Here is a 20,240-nt window from a genome sequence, read left to right as displayed (position 1 = left end):
CGTGCAGTCCCTGGCTAGTAGGGTGATTTTTGGCTTAATTCTTAGGTCCTGCCACCACTCGGGAATCTCCAAGCCGTGTCGTCTGTGCCGTCAGTGTCACTCAGTCCGCTGCCAGACCGCAGCTGTGTGTGTCTCCTTTTTTGGTATTTTCATGCAAATTCTTCTGCTAGTTGGGGTTTAGTCCACTTTTGTATCCTTCCCTTCAAGGCTCAGGGGTCCAAGATTATCTTCTGTGTCTGTGTTAATTGGTTTCCCTTTTCTTTGTTGAAGAGCGTCTGTGCAGTCCTTGTGCCTAGTTCGCCATCTTGCTGCAACTCCCTAAAAGTGTCTTGTGTTCCACCTATTCATTTCTTCCTTCCTCACCTTGAACATAGGTTTGCACCACTATGATTTACAAAATAAATGAGTTGAAAATATGTGTTCATAAAAACCTACCCACAAATTTTTGTAGCAGCTTTATTGCTAGTTGCCAAAAATTGGAAGCAACCAAGATGTCCTTCAATAGATAAATGGATAAACGTCCCTAAGTGGTACTTACCCGATAACCTAAAGTTTGACAGTTTGAACGCACCCAGTGGTAGGGTGGAAGTTAGGCCTGGTAATCTGCTTCTATTAAGATTCCGAACTCACTACTGTAGAGTTGATTCAGACTCATAGCAACCCGCATTGGTTTTTCAAGGCTATAAATCTTTACAGAAACTGGCTGCCTCATCTTTCTTCCTTGGAGCTGCTCATGGGTTCAAGCCACCAACGTTTTGGTTTGTAGCAAAATCCCCGAACCACGACACCACCAGGAAAGCTCTGCTGGTGTTGTGGTTAACTGTTAAGATTACAGCCAAGAAAACCCTATGAAGCAGTTCCACTTTCTAACACATGGGGTGGCCATGAGCCAGAATCAGCTAATATTAACAAGTGCATCCATACAAGGGAGTATTATTCATTGACTTAATAAGAGAGGGAGAGAGCATGCTATCAAGCTATGAAAAAATGTATATTCCTAAATGAAAGAAACCAACCTAAAAAAGCTACATACTGTAAGATTCCCACAATATAGCGTTGTGGACAAAACTAAAACTATTGTGGTTATATGCCATTGATTTAACTCATAGCAGCTGTATTGGACAGAGTACAGCTGTCCTATAGGGTTTTCTAGGCTGTCATCTTTATGGGAGCAGATTGCCAGGTCTTTTTCCCAGGGAGTCACTGGTGGATTCCAACAGCAACCTTTCCATTAGTAGCTGAGTGTTTAACCATTGTGCTGCCAAGTCTGTTTGGTAAAACCAAAGGCAGTAAAAAGATCAAAACTGTGTTTTTGGTGGTTTTTGCAATAAAAAGCAAGTACTGTGCAAAACTCAATGTGGAACAGGAAAATGAAGGTAGTAGTGAAGAATCTGATTCTGAAGTGTGAGAATTGTGCAGTGACCAACAGGTGCTAAATTGTCTGGAAATAAATAGTTGTTAAGCTGTTTGGAACTAACTACTTAATAAACAGAATTATTAGGTATATAGTTTGCTCTAGGGGGCACTTTGATTAAATTCATGAAACATGAAATGAGCCATGTATTATGCTCTATACCTCTACGTTCTTTCCAATTCATAACCATTTTCAAAATCATACACATCTTTCAAAGACCAGCTGATAAAGTCACCATCTCCAGAAGCCTTTTCTTATCCACCCAGCTGCAATTAATCTCCCTGCTGGCTATTTCCTAGTGCTTTGTTTATTGTATAAATAATACCATTCTGCCTTTACTATTGCTTTTTAAAATTGATTCAACTATTTTTTTAAAGTTTCCAGTTATGGCTGTGGCCTTTCTGCTCACCAGTTAGATGGTGCAGTTACTTACAGTATAGTGAGAGCCCTTTCATACCATGTATAAAAGTGATCCAATTATAGTAATAGGTGCCATTTATTGAACTAAACTATGTGTCTTATTACTCTGTTTCTGATTCTTACAACATCCTAGGTTATATTATCCAATTTTTTTTTTTTTTGTTTGAAGGAAGTGTGGTTTATTAATATACCTCCAAACCTTTGGCTAATCTAGCTCCATTGCCTTTTACTATTGTAGATCAGCTTTTCAATATCTTCAAAAAAATCTTGTTGAGATTTTGATTGAATTTGCCTTGAAATCTATAGATCAACTTAAGATAACTGGTATCTTAATAATATTGAGTTTTCTAAACAATGCTCATAGTATACCCACTGCCATCAGTTCAATTCAGACTCATAGTGTTCCCCATTGGGTTTTCAAAGCTGTATGTCTTTACTGAAGTAGTTTGCCTAATCTTCCTCCCACGGAGCAGCTGGTAGGTTTGAACTGTTGACCTTTTGGTTAGCAGCCAAATGTCTTGCTCGTAGTATAGCTCTTTATTTATATAGGGTTGTTTTTCTCCCCCCCCCCCATCCTTTTGTGATAGTCTATGTATAATATAAGGCTTGCACATACTTTGTTAGATTTGTCCCTATATATTTCACTTTTTTGATGCTTCTGAAAATGGTGTTGTTTTCTTAATTTGAATTTCCAACTATTCCTTAATCATACATAGAAATACATTAGATTTTTGTATATTGATCTTGAATCCTGAGAACTTAATAAACTCACTGTTTAATTCTAGAGCAATTGTATAGATTCCTTATGGTTTGCTATATATACCCTAAGCGTGCACACACTGGTGTCCAGCCAAAACCTCTATAGATTTTAACTCACTCCTCTCTGAAACTCTGTCACAATTTCCAGTCCCCTCACTTTCTTTAAATTCTATATCTGTCCTCTCATTCCAGTGAGAATGCCAGGCTCTATTTGGCTTTTCTTTCTTGTGCCATAATCTGAAAATTGCCTCCTGGCAGAGAGCCTGTGTGATGTCAGGACTCACCTTGTTTCTTTTCTTTCAGAGATCACAGTTCTGCCCTCTTGACTGATATCTGAAAATAGCTGTTTCCTGTTGGTTCCGTTTTCTAGTTGTTTACAATATGAGGATCATTCTGAACCCTCCTACTCTCACATGGCTAGAGTAGAAGTACATATATAAACAAAGAGAAACAGAGCAGGATATTTTAGCTGGAAGAAGTAGCGTAATCAGAGATTGAATCTTTTTCCTGGAGAATCTGAAAGTGTAGTGATTGTGACTTTGTATTAGGAACTTCATCCCTTTCTTATTTTTATCCCCTAGTACACATGCATTAAGTATTCAGTGATTGAATTTTAAAACCGTAGGAAACACATTTGTTAGGTATTGGTGCCATCATATTTGAGATAAAGTTAGAGATATACCAAAATTTTAATAGAAGTTAGGAAGTTAGAGTTTTTAAAACATTTTTTATCTGTTGCAACTTTCTCAATTATAACATTTCACCACTCAGCTAAATTATTAAATGCTTTGAGGAAGTGAACATGGCTTCTATTTTGTGTATGTGTGTCTGCTTTGGGTTACTAAACTCTAGAATGGACTTTTGAGTGGAAATCATTGATCAAAAGTAGAGTTCACACATTTTGTCAATGTCCTCATATCCTGATAATAGAAACAGCCAAAATGTCAGGCCGTTTCCTCTGCTGAAATATTCAATAATGGAATTACAACAAAACATACAGAGTATTTCTGTTATTTGTCCAAGGAGCCCTGGTGGCACGGTGGCTAAGCTTTCAGCTGTTAACCAAAAGGTCAATGGTTTGAACCCACCAGCTGCTCCACAGGAGGAAAATGTGGTAACGGTCTGCTTCCATAAAGATTTTACAGCCTTGGAAACCCTACAGGGTCCTTATGAGTTGGAATCTGCTCAACAGCAGTAGGTATTATTTGTCCATTTTTATCTTGCAGATTTAAATAATACTGGTTAGTAATAAAGACATTTCAATTCCTTTAATCATGATCATAAAATAGTTATAAATCAGGTATAAGCCTGGTAGTGATTTCATATAGCCCTTATTTCAGACATAGTCTGCGCAGACAAACTATTACTGTACATAGGCTGAATTACACTATAATAACTACACCCTCACTGACTGAAGTGAGAACATACTTTTAAAAGGAAATCTGGTGTCATTAACTGATAACAAAGAAAGATCATGAGAGTCACTTTAGTGAAAAGATAAGTTATTTATAATTAGAATTTTTAATATACATATTAATTACTAAAATAAGTATAACAATAAGTGACACAGTAGATACACAGTTAATGTGTTGTGGTTGTTGCTATTTGCTGTCCAGTCGTACCCGACTCATAGCAACCCCTCCTTGAGTTTCCAAGGCAGTGTCACTACAGAAGTAGATTGCCCAACCTTCCTGCCAAGGCACTGTTAATGTATATTGCTTATTATTGTGTTACTATGCTAAAAACCAAAAAACCAAACTCTCTGCCAGCGAGTCGATTCTGACTCTTAGCAACCCTGCAGAGCAGAGCAGAACTGCTCTAGGGTTTCTAAGGCTGTGAATCTTTATGAAAGCAGACTGCCTCATCTTTCTCCCACAGAGTGGCTAGTGGGTTTGAACCACCAACGTTTTGGTTACCAGCCAAATGCTTTAAACCATTAGAGCACCAGACCTCCTCAGGTACTATCCTAAGCAGGGTGTATATTAAGTCACATTATTTCATTTAATCCTCATCAACCTTATGAAGTGTAGTTATAATTACTAATCCTATTTTACAGATGAGGAAACTGAGACACACAGTGATTTGCTCTTACACAACTAGAAAATGACAGCCAAGATTTAAACCCAGGCAGTCTTGAATGGAAAGTCTGGGTTGTTTATGGTAATACTGTAATACTTCCATTGAGACTCAACTATTATTTTCCTAGATCAACCCATCATTTGCCACAAGGTCTTTTGTGATTTTAGATTCTGAGTTCTTTTCAGCTTTTTTAGATTCTCTCCCCCAAAATAGTATTATATCAATTTGTTATATTGTAAGTGGTAGTGCAGTATTGAAATCCCATTCATAACAGCCACTGTCTCTCAGAAAGCATCCCTTTTATGACACTGTGTATGGCCGAATACTGAACTATGTATATACCATTTTCCCAATTCATTAAGTTATTTATGTTTCTATTTTTCAGTGGATGATTCAGCAGCCACACAAAGCAGCAACATTTTTTGGATGCATTGGTATAGATAAATTTGGGGAGATCCTGAAGACAAAAGCTGCTGAAGCCCATGTGGATGCTCATTACTATGAGCAGAATGAACAGCCAACAGGGACTTGCGCTGCTTGCATCACTGGTGACAACAGGTCAGTGTAATTTCAAGGGCATCACTACACTAATTAGCTATATAAACAATGGTAAAATCTGAATTCCAATCTAAATTTGGAATATTGACTTCATGTTTATAATTGCTTGTAATGTTTGATAAACAGTTCTCCTTTTTTCATTTTATTTTTTCTTTTTAATTTACCTTGCTGAGTCAGCTGTTGTCTTCATGAATCAGAAAAGAATTTTAGACATGGAATGGAAGTTTAAATTATCTTATCCAGTACCCATTTTTTATAATTAGGTTCAGAAAGGGTAAATATTTTAATTCATATTTTCTAGCTAGTTCCCTGCTGTCCCCACCCCAGCTAGTTTGTGGAAGAGTATTCTTTTTGTCATATCCTGACATAGAAATATTACAAATATATACATAAGGATGCATCAGAGCTGATTCTATGACAAACAATAGCAACAATATATGTATATGTAATACTAAATACTACATACATATGTAATGTAGTACTTTCAGTGCCATACAAATAAACCATTATATTTCTATGCAACTTTCTTTACCTGTTAGAAAATTCTTCCTTGTATGAAAATGAAATTTGGGTATCAAGGCCATCCATGCATTGGTTATGCTTGTGCCATTTGCAGCTACTAAAGGCATTCCTTGAGACACTTGTACATTGCTAACATGATTATTACAACGTTGTTTATCAGCACAGTGTTTTTTCTTCCTTTGCAAGAGAAAAACACAAGATCTTTTCTAGCTCTTATCTCTTTATATAGAGTGATTCACTAGAAATCTTGCATTCCTTTATAGTTGGAAGTGTTTAAAAAATGTCCTCCATTCTCTGTCTCCCTTCCTTTTTCTATCTTCATCCTTTCTTACCTCCTTCCTTATTCCCTTTCCTCCATTCCCCTTTCTTATCTCTTTTATTTTCTTACACTCATTCTCTGGCAAATGTACCTGTTGCCATTAAGTTGATTCTGTCTCACAGCAACCCCCATTGGGTTTCCAAGGCTTTAAATTTTTATGGAAGTGCCTTGTCTCATCTTCTTCCTGTGGAGTGGCTGGTGGGTTCAAACCACCAGACTTCTGGTTAGCAGCCCAATGCCTTACCCAGTAGGCCAGCAGAACTTCTTAGCAAATGTATATGAGGACTTAATACTATTCTGGGTATTGGGGATCAGTATGGACACTATTCATTCAATAACTAAAATATAACTTTTAAAACACCAGTTGTTGAATAGGTGTATGTTCTGCTGTGTATGTTCTCAACAAAAAAAAAACATAAAATAAAATGAATTATTAAAAATAATAATAATTAGGGCATCCAAACCATCTTCAAACCTTTCCTGTAACTTTATTTTTACTCTGTAGGAGAACTTTATGATATTACGGTTTCAATAAATAAAACTGTCTATTGTTCATCATCTGTTTATGTCTGAAATACAAAATTGTGGAAGCATTGAAATATATTTGTGTAGATTTCAGCTCTTTTCAAATTTTCTAAAACCAACTTTTGTCTTCAGGTGCAAGATTTTCCCATTAATGGAAAACAGGTTAAGTTATGCCTCTGATACCACTCAGGCTAGAGTAAAATTGCTAAATTGTTTTTGTATACTAAATGGCAATTTTAAAGAACAGTTATGGTAATATTAGATCTCTCAGATGTCAAAAGCTTAATTTATATGCTAATATTAAGGTTATAATGATCAGTATTACTCAGTTTATATGGAAAGTCAGAAACTGGGAGGGGGAACCCTTACTTTCTACCTCATTGCCCAAAATCTGAAGCCTAATAGATTTGGATAAATTCTTTGAGATAGGGCTGGTTACTCGTTATCACTATCCAAAACTCAGTAAACAGAGTTGTGATAATGCAGTATTATTCTTAATCTATATTAGAAAATTTATGCATTTTTTAGAGAAACTATGTCATATCCTATCAGAGTGGTTTGATTATCAAAATAATATTTAATAGCTGTTACTGGAAATGTCTGCTTTTATGTAGCAGCTGTATTTGTAAAAATTTTCTTAAAGTCATGATTCATAAAAAAAATTTTTTTAAACTAAGACTAAATTTTCTTAAGTTCATAATGTAGTAACTTTATACCTGAATGTATTGATGCATATCACTCTTATTTCCGGTTACTGACTTTAACATAAACAAATGTATCTTTCAGTATATACAGGTATATGGATGAGTAGAAGAAATATGTTTGGAAAGATAAATGATTTTTTACAGACATCTCAAGTTATGAGAGGAAAAAAAATTTTAAAGCCATAATAGTTTCCCATTGGATTAGAGAAAAGGAAAAATTGGCCAAGTAATTTTGTAAATTCTGGTTCGGAATGACGACAAAAAAAAATTTTTTTTATTAATTTCCATGTATAAATAATTATCTTATTTCATTAAGTTTACTTGTTGGGCTATAATTAAATAATCTATGTGGCATTTCTAGCAAGATTTTAGATGCAATATCCTGCTTAGATTTTCCAGCTGCATAATTGGAGTAGTCCTGGGAGTTAGCAACTATAGAAACTAATTTTAATTGATTCTGGTCTTTAAAATATAATGGTTTGCAAATAAACTCCTCATAATAAATATGGTCTACATTACTAGAAATGTTTTCTGAAATTAATCTCAAACTTAGCTTTTAAAGAGTGAGAGTCATTGTATAGTATTTTGATACTTGTTTTTAATAAAGCTGTTTTTTTTCCTACCATAAAAAGTTTTTAATTCCATAGATTTTTCTGCATAACGACATACAGTAGCTTTACTTCTTAACAGTATTTTGAACTATTAAAATGTACAAACTAGGTAATGTTCATCATTTTAGTATCCAAGCCAGTTTATCAAAATACTAGATGATGTTTCTCAAAATACTAGTGTTAACATAACCTCTCTGCTTATTTCAAAAGCAACACAGAAGTCTCAAAAAGATTTTAAAACAAAATTAATTTTATTTACATTTTGTATAAAGTCAATATACAGCAGTGTTGAAGAATAAGAAAATTGTAAAACAAAAATTTTGCAAAAGATACTGATAATTATAGAAAACCAAGACAGTTTGGGCTATAGATTTGAGTAAAATCTAGTTGAATTTTCTTTGGTTATTTTAGGTCCCTTATAGCTAATCTTGCTGCTGCCAATTGTTACAAAAAGGAAAAACATCTTGATCTGGAGAAAAACTGGGAGTTGGTAGAAAAAGCAAGAGTTTTTTATATAGCAGTAAGTATTTACCTAATTCAAATTTCTGATGCATGTGGATACTATATAGTTATTGGCTGATGTATATTTTTAAAATATTATCATTTACATATTGTTCAATTTCCTTATCCATCTCATACATGTATTAGATTGAATATTATAAATACTGAACAGAAATAGAGCTATTTTATGATAACATTTTTATAATTTACCTCTGTCTTTGTGGATATTATGGATACCTATACTTCTAAACCAAGCAAAAAATTCTGTATTGAATTAGTTTCTTCACATCTTTTGAAGTATTTCTGCAAATTTACATTTCACATTTTTAGGCAACTTGTTGTGAATGATGCATGCTTTGTTTGGAAAAATATTAGGATAAATATTCACTGCAAACAGTTTGAGCTTATTTGCCTAAAAAATCCTAATTGCTATTTAGTCCATAGTAATTATCATGACACCTTTTATTTAATATTTCAGAAACATTGATCATGACAAATCTCTTAAATCTGGAAATGAGGGTAGCATGTAATTTGAATTATTAAATCTCCTGACATAAAAATAATTGGTTAAGAATTAATTTCTAAATAGGACTGTGCTAAAAATCCTCCTGAATTAATCACCCCATGATTACCTTGTTTTTATTTAAAATGAGTTAAATGTGGGTGATCACAAATAACTAGATACCTATGAAAAATTACAAGTACCTCATATGCATATAATATATGGTTTTGGTATAACAGCTGCTGCCATTCTACTACCTGAGCTGTGTGAAACAGCTGGTACAAAGTGTAAAAAATTGATTATCCAGTAGGAACATGTTTATTGAAAATATAATTATTTCTTTCAGTCTAGTGTTAATGTCTTCTACAACATGTTTATGTGCACTGCTGTAGGCTTTACAAGGTTCTTATTGATTCCTCTGTATAGCAAATCCTACCCCTTTATAACTGTCAAATAAATGCTTATACATGGAAAAGATTACATAAAGAAAAATCATGCTACTCTTCTGGCAATATATGAGGTAAAATTTCAAGAATTCAAAATATTTCCCCTTTAGATATTTGTCTTTTCTATTTTGTTTCTCTAAATGGTCTTAGCTTTTGTTAATTCTTGATAGTGTGATTCTTTACAAGGGATTTGTATACTATTTCATATGTCTTACATTTGGGAATGTGAATTTCAAAAGCACGTGGTTTAAAGCTCAGCATGATTTATGTATACTTTGAAATATGACAATATATTGTGATGAAAAAGTTTTTTTTTCAGCTCACCTATTATAGTTTTCTGTATTTCAGTATGTAGTAGTTAGACCTCAAATTATGAGCAGCCAATTTACAAATAAAGTTTTAACAATTATGTACTGTAAAAAAGCAGGCCCATCTTCTGATGAATAAAAATTTTATATCCCTATTAACTATTTATATGAAAGTATAGTTTTGTATGTTTTGAATAATGCCTAGAAGTATTAATTTATCAGTTCCAGTCAAATTAATAATGAAAACTAAATTATTTTTGAGATCTCTGTGGTATATTCAGCCAGAGAAAATATCAAAATGGTTTACAGTTGATATCCCTGATGGTAGCTGTGGTCTCGTAGCTTCTATGTCAACAATTTCATTTTTTAAAAAAAAGAAGAATGCTCTTTCACTTTGCCTGGTAAATCTATATTTTGCTCAGAGTTTGGCTATTTCAAAATAGTTCTGGAAATAGTAGACTCATATTAGATATCAGGGGTGCTGCATATTCTTGGTGGACATTCAACAAATATTTATTCTGTAAAGAACTAAGGGTGTAATTCTTACTCATTAAAGTTTGTGAATTGTCCTCTAAAATGAATTACTTCCTACGTCATTCTTAGTATATGCTCAAACCACAAGTTTACATTAAGTAGATACATCAAAAATTCAACAATAACAGGTTCTGTTTTCCTTCATACTTTCATGTTCTGTAGAGTCAGTAGTTGCCTAATATCAACTTATTGGAGTTGAACAAATTGAGGCTCAAACATACCAAACCAAACTCATTCCCATCGAGCGGTTCTGAGTCAAAGGTGACCCCCATTGGATTTCTGAGGCTGTAAATCTTTACAGAAGTAGATTGCCCCATCTTCCTTCTGTAGAGTGGCTGGTGGGTTTTGGTTAGCAGCCAAATCCACTATGCCACCAGAGTTCCTTAAATTGAGACTAGGAACTCTTTAATTACAAAACATCCTTGATCTAAAGAAAAATCTCAATATATCTTTTCTACAATCTCCATAATGCGGACAGGTCTGCATTATATAAAATAAGTTAGATCTCCATACAACTCTTCTTCTTCCAACTACTCCATATACATTGTAGCTTGATCGTGTTATGTGAAGGAGAAAGTGAGATCAGTATCTTGAATTTCCTCAAGAGAGACAGATGCCAGCCACACCCAGATGCAGAGTCTTTGGTGTGGTGAGAATATGTGTAGTTGTTCACTATAGATTAGTAAGTAAGCACAAATAAACTTGTATTTACTTTGCTAATTGGGTAATCAGACACTGTATAAACCTTTTCGGTTTAAATGAAGCATTAGACCTTTTTTTCCCTTTAATAGCAAAAATACCATTTCGGTTGGGATTTTTGGAGCAGTCACTTTAAGGGCAGCCCCGAAGGAGGGGTGGGCGCAGGGTTTGGAGCAGCTTTAAGGGAGGTCAGGAAGTGAGCATAGCGGTTTGAAACAGCTAAGGGAGATGAACTTGTCTGTCAGTTTGTTATCTGGTGGTGGCTTATGTGTTGCTATGAGGTTGGAAGCTATGCCACCACTGTTGCAAATGCCAGCAGGGTTACCCATGGTGGAGAGGTTTCAGCTGAGCTTCCAGTCTAGGACAGACTTCGAAGAAGGAAGAGGCCATACACTTCTCAGAGAATTGGCCAATGAAAACCTTATGAATGGCAGTGAAATGCTGTCTGATACATTACTGGAAAACTTTATGAATAGCCCTGAAACGTTGTTCAGTATACTGCTGGAAGATGAGCCCCTCAGGTTGGAAGGCACTCAAAATATGACTGGGAAAAGTTGTCTACTCAGAGTAGAGCTGACCTTAATAATATGGATGCAGTAAAACTTTCAGGACCTATATTTGCTGATGTGGCATGACTCAAAATGGGAAGAAACAGCTGGAACCATCCATTAGTAATCGGAATATGGAATGTACAAAGTATGAATCTAGGACAATTGGAAGTTGTCAAAAATGAAATGGAACACATAAAGATGGATATCCTAAGCATTAGTGGGCTGAAATGGACTGGATTTGGCCATTTTGAATCAGATAACCATATAATCTACAATGCCAGAATGACACATTTAAAAGGAATGGCATGGCAATCATTGTCCCGAAGAATGTTTCAAGATCTTTCCTGAAGTACAGTGCTGTCAGTGATAGGATACTCTCCAGTACACCTGGAAGGAAGACCCATTAATAATACTATTATTCACACTTACGTATCAACCACCAAAGCCAAAGGTGAGAAAATTGAAGATTTTCACCAACTTCTGTAGTCTGAAATTGACTAAACATTCAGTAAAGATGTGTTGACCATCATTGGTGATTAGAATCCAGAAGTTGTAAACAAAGAAGAATCACCGGTAGTTAGCAAATATGGCCTTGGTGATAGAAATAATGCTGAAGATTGCATGAAAGAATTTTGCAAGACCAACAATGTATTCATTGCAAATACCTCTTCTCAACAAAAAATGGTGGCTATACACGTGGACTTCACCAGATGGAGTACACAAGAATCAGATTGACTACATCTGTGGTACAAGGGGATGGTGAGGCTCAATATCTTCAGCCAAAACAAGATCAGGAGCTGATTGTGGAACAGACCATCAACTGCTCATTTGCAAGCTTTAGTTGAAAACAATTAAAAGAAGTCCACAAGAACCTAAATGTGACCTTGATTCTATCCCTCTTGAATTTAAAGACCGTCTAAAGAAGAAATATAATGCATTGAACACCAGTGACCAAAAACCAGAGGAATTGTGGGATGACATCAAGAATATCATCCATGAAGAAAGCAAGAGGCCATTAAAAAGACAGGAAAGGAAGAAAAGACCAAAATGGATGTCAGAAGAGACTCTGAAACTTGCCCTTGAGGGGAGAGTACCTAAAGCAAATGGTAGAAATGACCAGATAAAATAGCTGAACAAAATATTTCAAAGAGAAGCTCAAGCAGACAAAACCAGTTACTGTAATGAAATGTGCAAAGACCTGGAGTTAGAAAACCAAGAGGGAAGAACATGCTCAGCATTTTTGAAGCTGAAAGAACTGAACAAAAAATTTAAGCCTTGAGTTGCAATATTGAACAATTCTATGGGCAAAATATTGAATGATGTAGGAAGCATCAAAAGAAGATGGAAGGAATACACAGAGTCACTGTACCAAAAGGAATTGGTCAATGTTCATCTATTTCAGGAGGTGGCATATGATCAAGAACCAATGGTATTGATGGAAGAAGTCGAAGCTGCACTGAAGGAATTGTTGAAAAACAAGGCTCTAGGAATTGACAGAATACACATCAAAATGTTTCAACAAATGGATGCCGCACTGGAGGCACTTACTCGTCTATGCCAAGAGATTTGGAAGACAATTACCTGGCCAACTGACTGGAAGAGATCCATATTTGCACCCATTCCAAAGAAAAGTGATCCCACCACATGTGGATATTATCAAACAATATCATTAATATTACATGAAAGTAAAATATTACTGAAGATAATTCAAAAACGGTTGCAGTAATGTATTTACAGAGAGCTTCCATAAATGCAAGCTGTATTCAGAAGAGAACATGAAATGAGGTATATCATTGCTGATATAGATGGATCTTGGCTGCAAACAAAGAATACCAAAAGGATGTTTACTTCCGTTTTATAGACTATGCAAAAGCTTTCGATTGTGTGGATCATAACAAATTATGGATAACATTGAGAAGAATGGAAATTCCAGAACACTTAATTGTACTCATGAAGAACCTGTACATAGACTAGGAGGCTAGGAGGCTGTTGTTTCAACAGAACAAGGGGATACCGCATGGTTTAATATCAAGAAGGGAGTGCATCAGGGTTGTAGCCTTTCACCATACATATTCAATCAGTATGCTGAGCAAGTAATCTGAGAAGCTGAATTATATGAAGAAGGGTGTGGCATCAAGATTGGAGGAAGACTCATTAACAACCTGCGATATGCAGATGATACAACTTTGCTTCCTGAAAGTGAAGATGACTTGAAACACTTACTAATGAAGATTAAAGACTACAGTCTGCAGTATGGATTACATCTGAATATAAAGAAAATAAAAATCCTCACAACTGGATCAATAAACAGCATCACAATAAACAAAGAAAAGATTGAAGTTGCCAAAGACTTCATATACTTGGTTCTACAATCAACACCAATAGAAGCAGCAGTCAAGACATCAGATGACATATTGCATTTGGGCAAATCTTCTGCAAAAGACCTTTTTCAAGTGCTGAAGAGCAAAGATGTCTCCTTGAAAACTAAGGTGTGCCTAACCTAAGCCATGGTATTTTCAACACCTCTTATGCATGTGAGAGCTGGACAGTGAATAAGTAAGACTGAAGAATTGACACTTTTAAATTGTGGTGTTGGCGAAGAATGCTGAGAGTACCATGGTCTACTAAAAGGAGTAACAAATCTGTCCTGGAAGAAATGCAGACAGAATACTCCTTGGAAGCAAAAATGGCCAGACTTCGTCTCACTTACTTTGGTCATGTTGTCAGAAGGAACCATTCCCTGGAGAAGACATCATAGTTGGTAAAAGTGGAGGGTCAATGAAGGAGGGGAAGGCCCTCAATGAGATGGATTGACACAGTGGCTGCAGTGATGGCATGGAACTGGACAGTGTTTTGATTTGTTGTACATAAGGTCGCTATGAGTCAGAGATGACTTGACAGCACCTAACAAGAACAACAACTTACTATTTTTGGCATGTAACTTCAGTTTTTCCATGTTCAAACCAAATTCTCAAATTCCTTGTTAGGAGTTGAATGGAGAGACTGGTTATGGTGACTAGCCAATTACATTTTTCAAAAAACAATTACCAATCTCAGATGCTCATCACTTTGGAATCAGATTGGTTTATATGTTTCTTCTCATACTAGAATTAGTATTTCCTGAAAGAGCCCTCCAAGACTATGACAGTTAGGAAAAGTTTATGAAAAAAAAAGATTAGGAAATTAGAGCCATTAATATTTCTAAAGTATGTATTTGCATTTTAAACAATATATATTGATTGATGCTATGAAGAGTGAATGTTAGCATTCAGTGTTTTATCCTGCCTCCTAAATTTTGGTAGTTATATTTTTATTTTTACATTTTTCATGTTTAAACACTTATATTCTGCTTCATCATCATCATTTTGGCATCTTAATTCTATATTTAAAAGAATTGTATGCTTATCACTGATTACTAAAGTTTTTTCACTCCTCTATTGTTTATTTTGATTACCCCTTTGAATGGCTGCGTTTTGTCATTAAACTTTTATTTCCCCAGGAAGGACTAAGAACTCCTCTTTCCTTAAGTTTTTAATTTATTCCTTACTGCTTTTATACATAAATGACAACTTATTTGGTGTAATAGAACAAAGAATTTTGTAGACATTCATTATCTTTTAGCATTTTTGGTGAGAAATCTAAGACCAGGTGGAAGTTCATTTCTGTTCTTTATTATTTCCATTTTTCTGCTTACTTAAGACTCTATTTGCTCCTCTTTTTTGTTGTTGTTTCTTAAAGTGGAGAAATAATTTATTGATTTGACTTTTTTTTTTTCCCCATCATTCTTATCATTGTTCTTCTGCTTGTATCATTTTTTTTTTCCTCCCTCTGGGTGCCTTTCCATTTTCCTTAAAACTCATGGACTCATACCAATTCATAGTAATTATTACTGAAGGAGCCCTGGTGCTATAAGGTCAGTGATTTGAGCCCACAAGCTGTTCTACAGGAGAAAAGACCCAATGATCCATTCCCCTAAGGATTATCACATAGGAAACCCTTTGGGGCAGTTCTATTCTGTCAGTATTGGGTTGCTGTGAGTCTGAATCTTCTTGACAGCTTTTGCTGTTGCTGTTAGGTGCTGTCAAGTCATCTCTGACTCATAGTGACCTCAAGTAAGCAGAACAAAACACTGCCTGGTCCTAGGCCAGCCCAATGATCTTTGCTATACCAGGAGAGGCTGGGGACCTCAGGAGCAGTAGGATATCCAGGTAAAGAGGCAGGAGGCACGGCTAGGCCCCAAGCCCCCTAGACCCAAGAGAGGCAGGGAGCAGGAGAGGCCAGGGACCTCAGGAGTGGAAGGATATCCAGGTAAAGAGGCAGGAGGCAAGGTTAGGCCCCAGCCCCCTAGAGCCAGGAAACAGAGAGAGCAGCCAAGGACCACAAAGTGGCAGGTTCCAGGTAGGAATTAAGTAAGGGGAGGATGAAGAGGTTTCCAACAGCTAAGGGAGACAAATTTGTCTGTCAGTTTGTCATCCTGTGGGGCTTTTACATTGCTGTGAGGCTTGAGGCTGTGCCATTGGTGTTTCAGATGCCAGCAGAGTTGCACATGGTTCATGGGTTTCAACGCAGCTTACAGACTAAGACAGACTAGGAAGAAAGAGGAGTACATTCACTTCTCAAGATTTGGCCAGGGAAATCCTTATGAATCACAGAGAAACAATGTCTGATACATTACTGGGCAACTTTATGAATAGCTTGGAAACATTGTCCAGCACAGTGTGGGAAGATGAGCCCCTTGGGTCAGAAGGCACTCAAAATAGGACTGGGAAAGAGCTGCCTCATTAGAATAAAATGAACCTTAATGATATGAATAAAGTAAGTCTTTCAGGACCTCCATGTGCTGGCATGGCATGACAAATTGAGGAGAAATAGCTGGAAACATCTATTAATAACAGGAACATGGAATGTACAAGGTATGAATCTAGGAAAATTGAAAGTTGTCAAAAATGAAATGGAATGCATAAAGATTGGTATCCTGGGCATTAGTGAGCTGAAATGGACGGGTTTGGGCATTTTGAATAAGACAACCATATGATCTACTATGCCAGAAATGACAAATTGAAGAGAAATGGCATAGCATTCATCATGACAAATGATGTTTCAAAGTCTGTCCTGAAGTACAATGCTGTCAGTGATAGGATAATATCCATACGTCTACATGGAAGACCCATTAATACTACTATTATTCAAATTTATGCACCAACCACCAAAGCCAAAGATGAGGAAATTGAAGATTTTTACCAACTTCTGCAGTCTGAAATTGACCGAACATGCAATCAAGATGTGTTGCTTATCACTGGTGATTGGAATGCAAAAGTTAGAAATGAAGAAGAATCACTGGTAGTTGGAAAATTTGGCCTTGGTGGCAGAAATAATGCTGGAGATTGCATGATAGAATTTTGCAAGACCAACGACTTACTCAATGCAAATACCTTTTATCAACAGCACAAATGGTGGTTATACACATGGACTTCCCCAGATGGTGTACACAGGAATCAGATTGACTGCATCTGTGGCAAGAGGAGATGTAAAAGCTCAATAACTTCAGCCAACATCAGGCCAGGAGCTGATTGTGGAAGAGACCATCAACTGCTCATACGCAAGTTCAACTTGTAGTTGAAGACAATTAAAACAAGTCCACAAGAGCCAAAATATGACCTTGAATTTAGAGACCATCTAAAGAATAGGTTTGATGCATTGTGACCAGTGACCAAAAGTCAGAAGAATTGTGGGATGACATCAAGAACATCATCCATGGAGAAAGCAAGAGGTCGTTAAAAATATGAGAAAGAAAGAAAAGACCAAAGTGGATGTCAGGAGAGGCTCTGAAACTTACCCTTGAGCAGAGAGTAGCTAAAGCAAATGGAAGAAATAACAAGATAAAAGAGCTGAACAGAAGTTTTCAAAGAGCAGCTCAAGCAGACAAAGCCAATTACTATAATGAAATGTGCAGAGACCTGGAGTTAGAAAACCAAAAGAGAAGAACATGCTTGGCATTTCTCTAGCTGAAAGAACTGAGGAAAATATTTAAGCTCAGGTTGCAATGTTAAATGATTCTATGGGCAAAATATTGAATGATGCAGGAAGCATCAAAAGAAGATGGAAGGAATACACAGAGTCACTGTACCAAAAAGAATCAGTTGATCTTCATCCATTTCAGGAGGTGGCATATGTTCAAGAACCAATGGTATTGAAGGAAGAAGTCAAAGCTACACTGAAAGAATTGGTGAAGAACAAAACTCCAGGCTTTGATGTAATGCCCATTGAGATGTTTCAACAAACAGATGCCCCACTGGAGGCACTCACTCAGTTATGCCAAGAGATTTGGAAGACAGCTACCTGGCCAACTGACTGGAAGAGATTCATATTTGTACCCATTCCAAAGAAAAGTGATCCCACCACATGTGGAAATTATCTAACAATATCAGTACTATCACATGCAAGTAAAATCTTACTGAAGATAATTCAAAAATGGTTGCGGCAGTATATTGACAGAGAGCTTCCAGAAATACAAGCTGGGTTCAGAAGAGAACGTGGAACAAGGGATATCACTGCTGATGTCAGATGGATCTTGGCTCAAAGCAAAGAATACCAGAAAGATGTTTACTTGTGTTTTATTGACTATGCCAAAGCATTTGATTGTGTGGATCATAACAAATTGTGGATAACATTGAGAAAATGGGAATTCCAGAACACTTAATTGTACTCATGAGGAACCTGTACATAGACCAGGAGGCTGTTGTTCAAACAGCAAAATGGAACACTGCATGGTTTAAAATCAAGAAAGGAGTGTGACAGGGTTCTATCCTTTCACTATACTTATTCAGTCTTTATGCTGAGCAGATAACCTGAGAAGCTGGACTATATGAAGAAGAATGTGGTATCAGGATTGGAGGAAGACTCATTAACAACCTGTGATATGCTGACAACACAACTTTGCTTGCTGAAAGTGAGGATGATTTGAAGCACTTACTGATGAAGATTGAAGAATACAGTCTGCAGTATGGATTACATCTCAATATAAAGAAAACAAAAATCATCACAACTAGACCTATAAGCTACATTACAATAAATGGAGAAAAGATTGAAATTGTGAAGGACTTTATGTTGTTTGGTTCTACAGTTAACGCCAATGGAAGCAGCAGTCCAGACATCAGATGAGGTATAGCACGGTTAAATTGGCTGCAAAGGACCTCTTTCAGGTGCTGAAGAACAAAGATGTCTCCTTGAGGACTGAGGTGCGCCTGACACAAGCCATGGTATTATCAATCGTCTCATATGCATGTGAGAGTTAGACAACGAATAAGGAAGACCAAAGAAGAATCGATGCTTTTGAGCTGTGGTGTGGTGAAGAATGCTGAAACTACCGTGGACTGCTAAAAGAACTAATAAATCTGTCCTAGAGGAAGTGCAGCCACAATGTTCTCTGGAGGAGAGAATGGCCAGACTTCATCACACTTACTTTGGTCATGTTGTCAGAAGGGACCATTCTCTGGAGAAGGATGTCATGCTTGGTGAGGTGGAGGATCGACGAAGGAGGGGAAGGCCCTCAATGAAATGGATTGTCACAGTGGCAGTGGCAATGGGCTCAAGTACAGCAAGAATCATGGAGCTGGCTCAGGACCAGGCGATGTTTCATTCTGTTGTGCATAGGGTCGTTATGAGTCAGAGACAACTCAATGGCACCTAACAACAACAATAGTATGACGTGTGACATCTTGACTGCCACTTCCATTGGTGTTGATTGTAGAACCAAGAAATATGAAGTCTTTGGCAACCTCAGTCTTCTCCACTTGTCATGATGCTGCTTATTGGTCCCGTTGTGAGGATTTTTGTTTTCTTTATATTGAAGTGTAATCCATACTGCAGATTGTAGTCTTCAATCTTCATCAGTAAATGCTTCAAGTCATGCTCACTTTCAGCGAACAAAGTTGTCATCTGCATAACACAGGTTGTTAAAGAGTCTTCCTCCAATTCTGATGCCACATTCTTCTTCATATAGTCCAGTTTCTCGGATTATTTGTTCAGCATACAGATTGAATAAGTATGGTGAGAAGATACAACCCTGAAACACTTCCTTCTTGATTTTAAACCATGCAGTGTCCTCTTGTTCTGTTTGCACAACAGCCTCCTGGTCTATGTACAAGTTCCTCATGAGCACAATTAAGTGCTCTAGAATTCCCATTTTTCTCAGTGTTATCCATTATTTGTTATGATCCACAAATCAAATGCCTTTGCACAGTCAATTAAATGCAAGTAAACATCTTTCTGGCATTCTTTGCTTTGAGCCAAAATCCCTCTCACATCAGCATTGATATCCCTCGTTTCACGTCCTCTTCTGAATCCAGCTTGTATTTCTGGAAGTTCTCTGTCAATATACTACTGAAACCATTTTTTAATTATCTTCAGTAAGATTTTACTTGTGTGTGATATTAATGATAGTGTTTGCCAATTTCCACATTATGTGGAAATTATCCACCTTTCTTTGTAATAGGTACAAATATGGATCTCTTCCAGTCAGTTGGCCAGGTAATTGTCTTCCAAATCTCTTAGCATAGCCGAGTGAGTGCCACGAACACAGCATCCGTTTTTTGAAATATCTCAATGGGTATCCCTTTAATTCCTGGAGCCTTGTTCTTTGCTAATTTCTTCAGTGCAGCTTCAACTTCTTCCTTCAATACCATTGGTTCTGATCATATGCCACCTCCTGAAATGGATGATCATCAACCAGTTCTTTTTGGTACAATGAAGTTTATTCCTTCCATTTCCTTTTTTTTTTTTTTTTTTT

At 36.4% G+C, this 20,240-nt stretch overlaps 1 protein-coding gene across 1 annotated transcript in view; it reads left to right on the top strand.

Annotated features, from left to right (window-relative positions):
- ADK (adenosine kinase) overlaps positions 1-20,240 on the top strand; it is an 853,347-nt gene that overhangs the window by 455,574 nt on the left and 377,533 nt on the right. Inside the window, exons 6-7 of the mRNA XM_042780914.1 lie at positions 5,058-5,230; positions 8,323-8,431. Of these exons, the coding sequence (XP_042636848.1) occupies positions 5,058-5,230; positions 8,323-8,431 (282 nt within the window). The remainder of the gene's footprint in view (positions 1-5,057; positions 5,231-8,322; positions 8,432-20,240) is intronic.

The sequence above is a fragment of the Orycteropus afer genome, unplaced genomic scaffold (assembly GCF_000298275.1).
Source record: "Orycteropus afer afer isolate SDZICR_OR568_19922 unplaced genomic scaffold, OryAfe1.0 scaffold00070, whole genome shotgun sequence".
In the NCBI taxonomy this organism is placed as follows: domain Eukaryota; kingdom Metazoa; phylum Chordata; class Mammalia; order Tubulidentata; family Orycteropodidae; genus Orycteropus; species Orycteropus afer.
The sequence above is the reverse complement of the archived record's forward strand: the minus strand, read 5'-3'. Positions and strand labels throughout refer to the sequence as shown.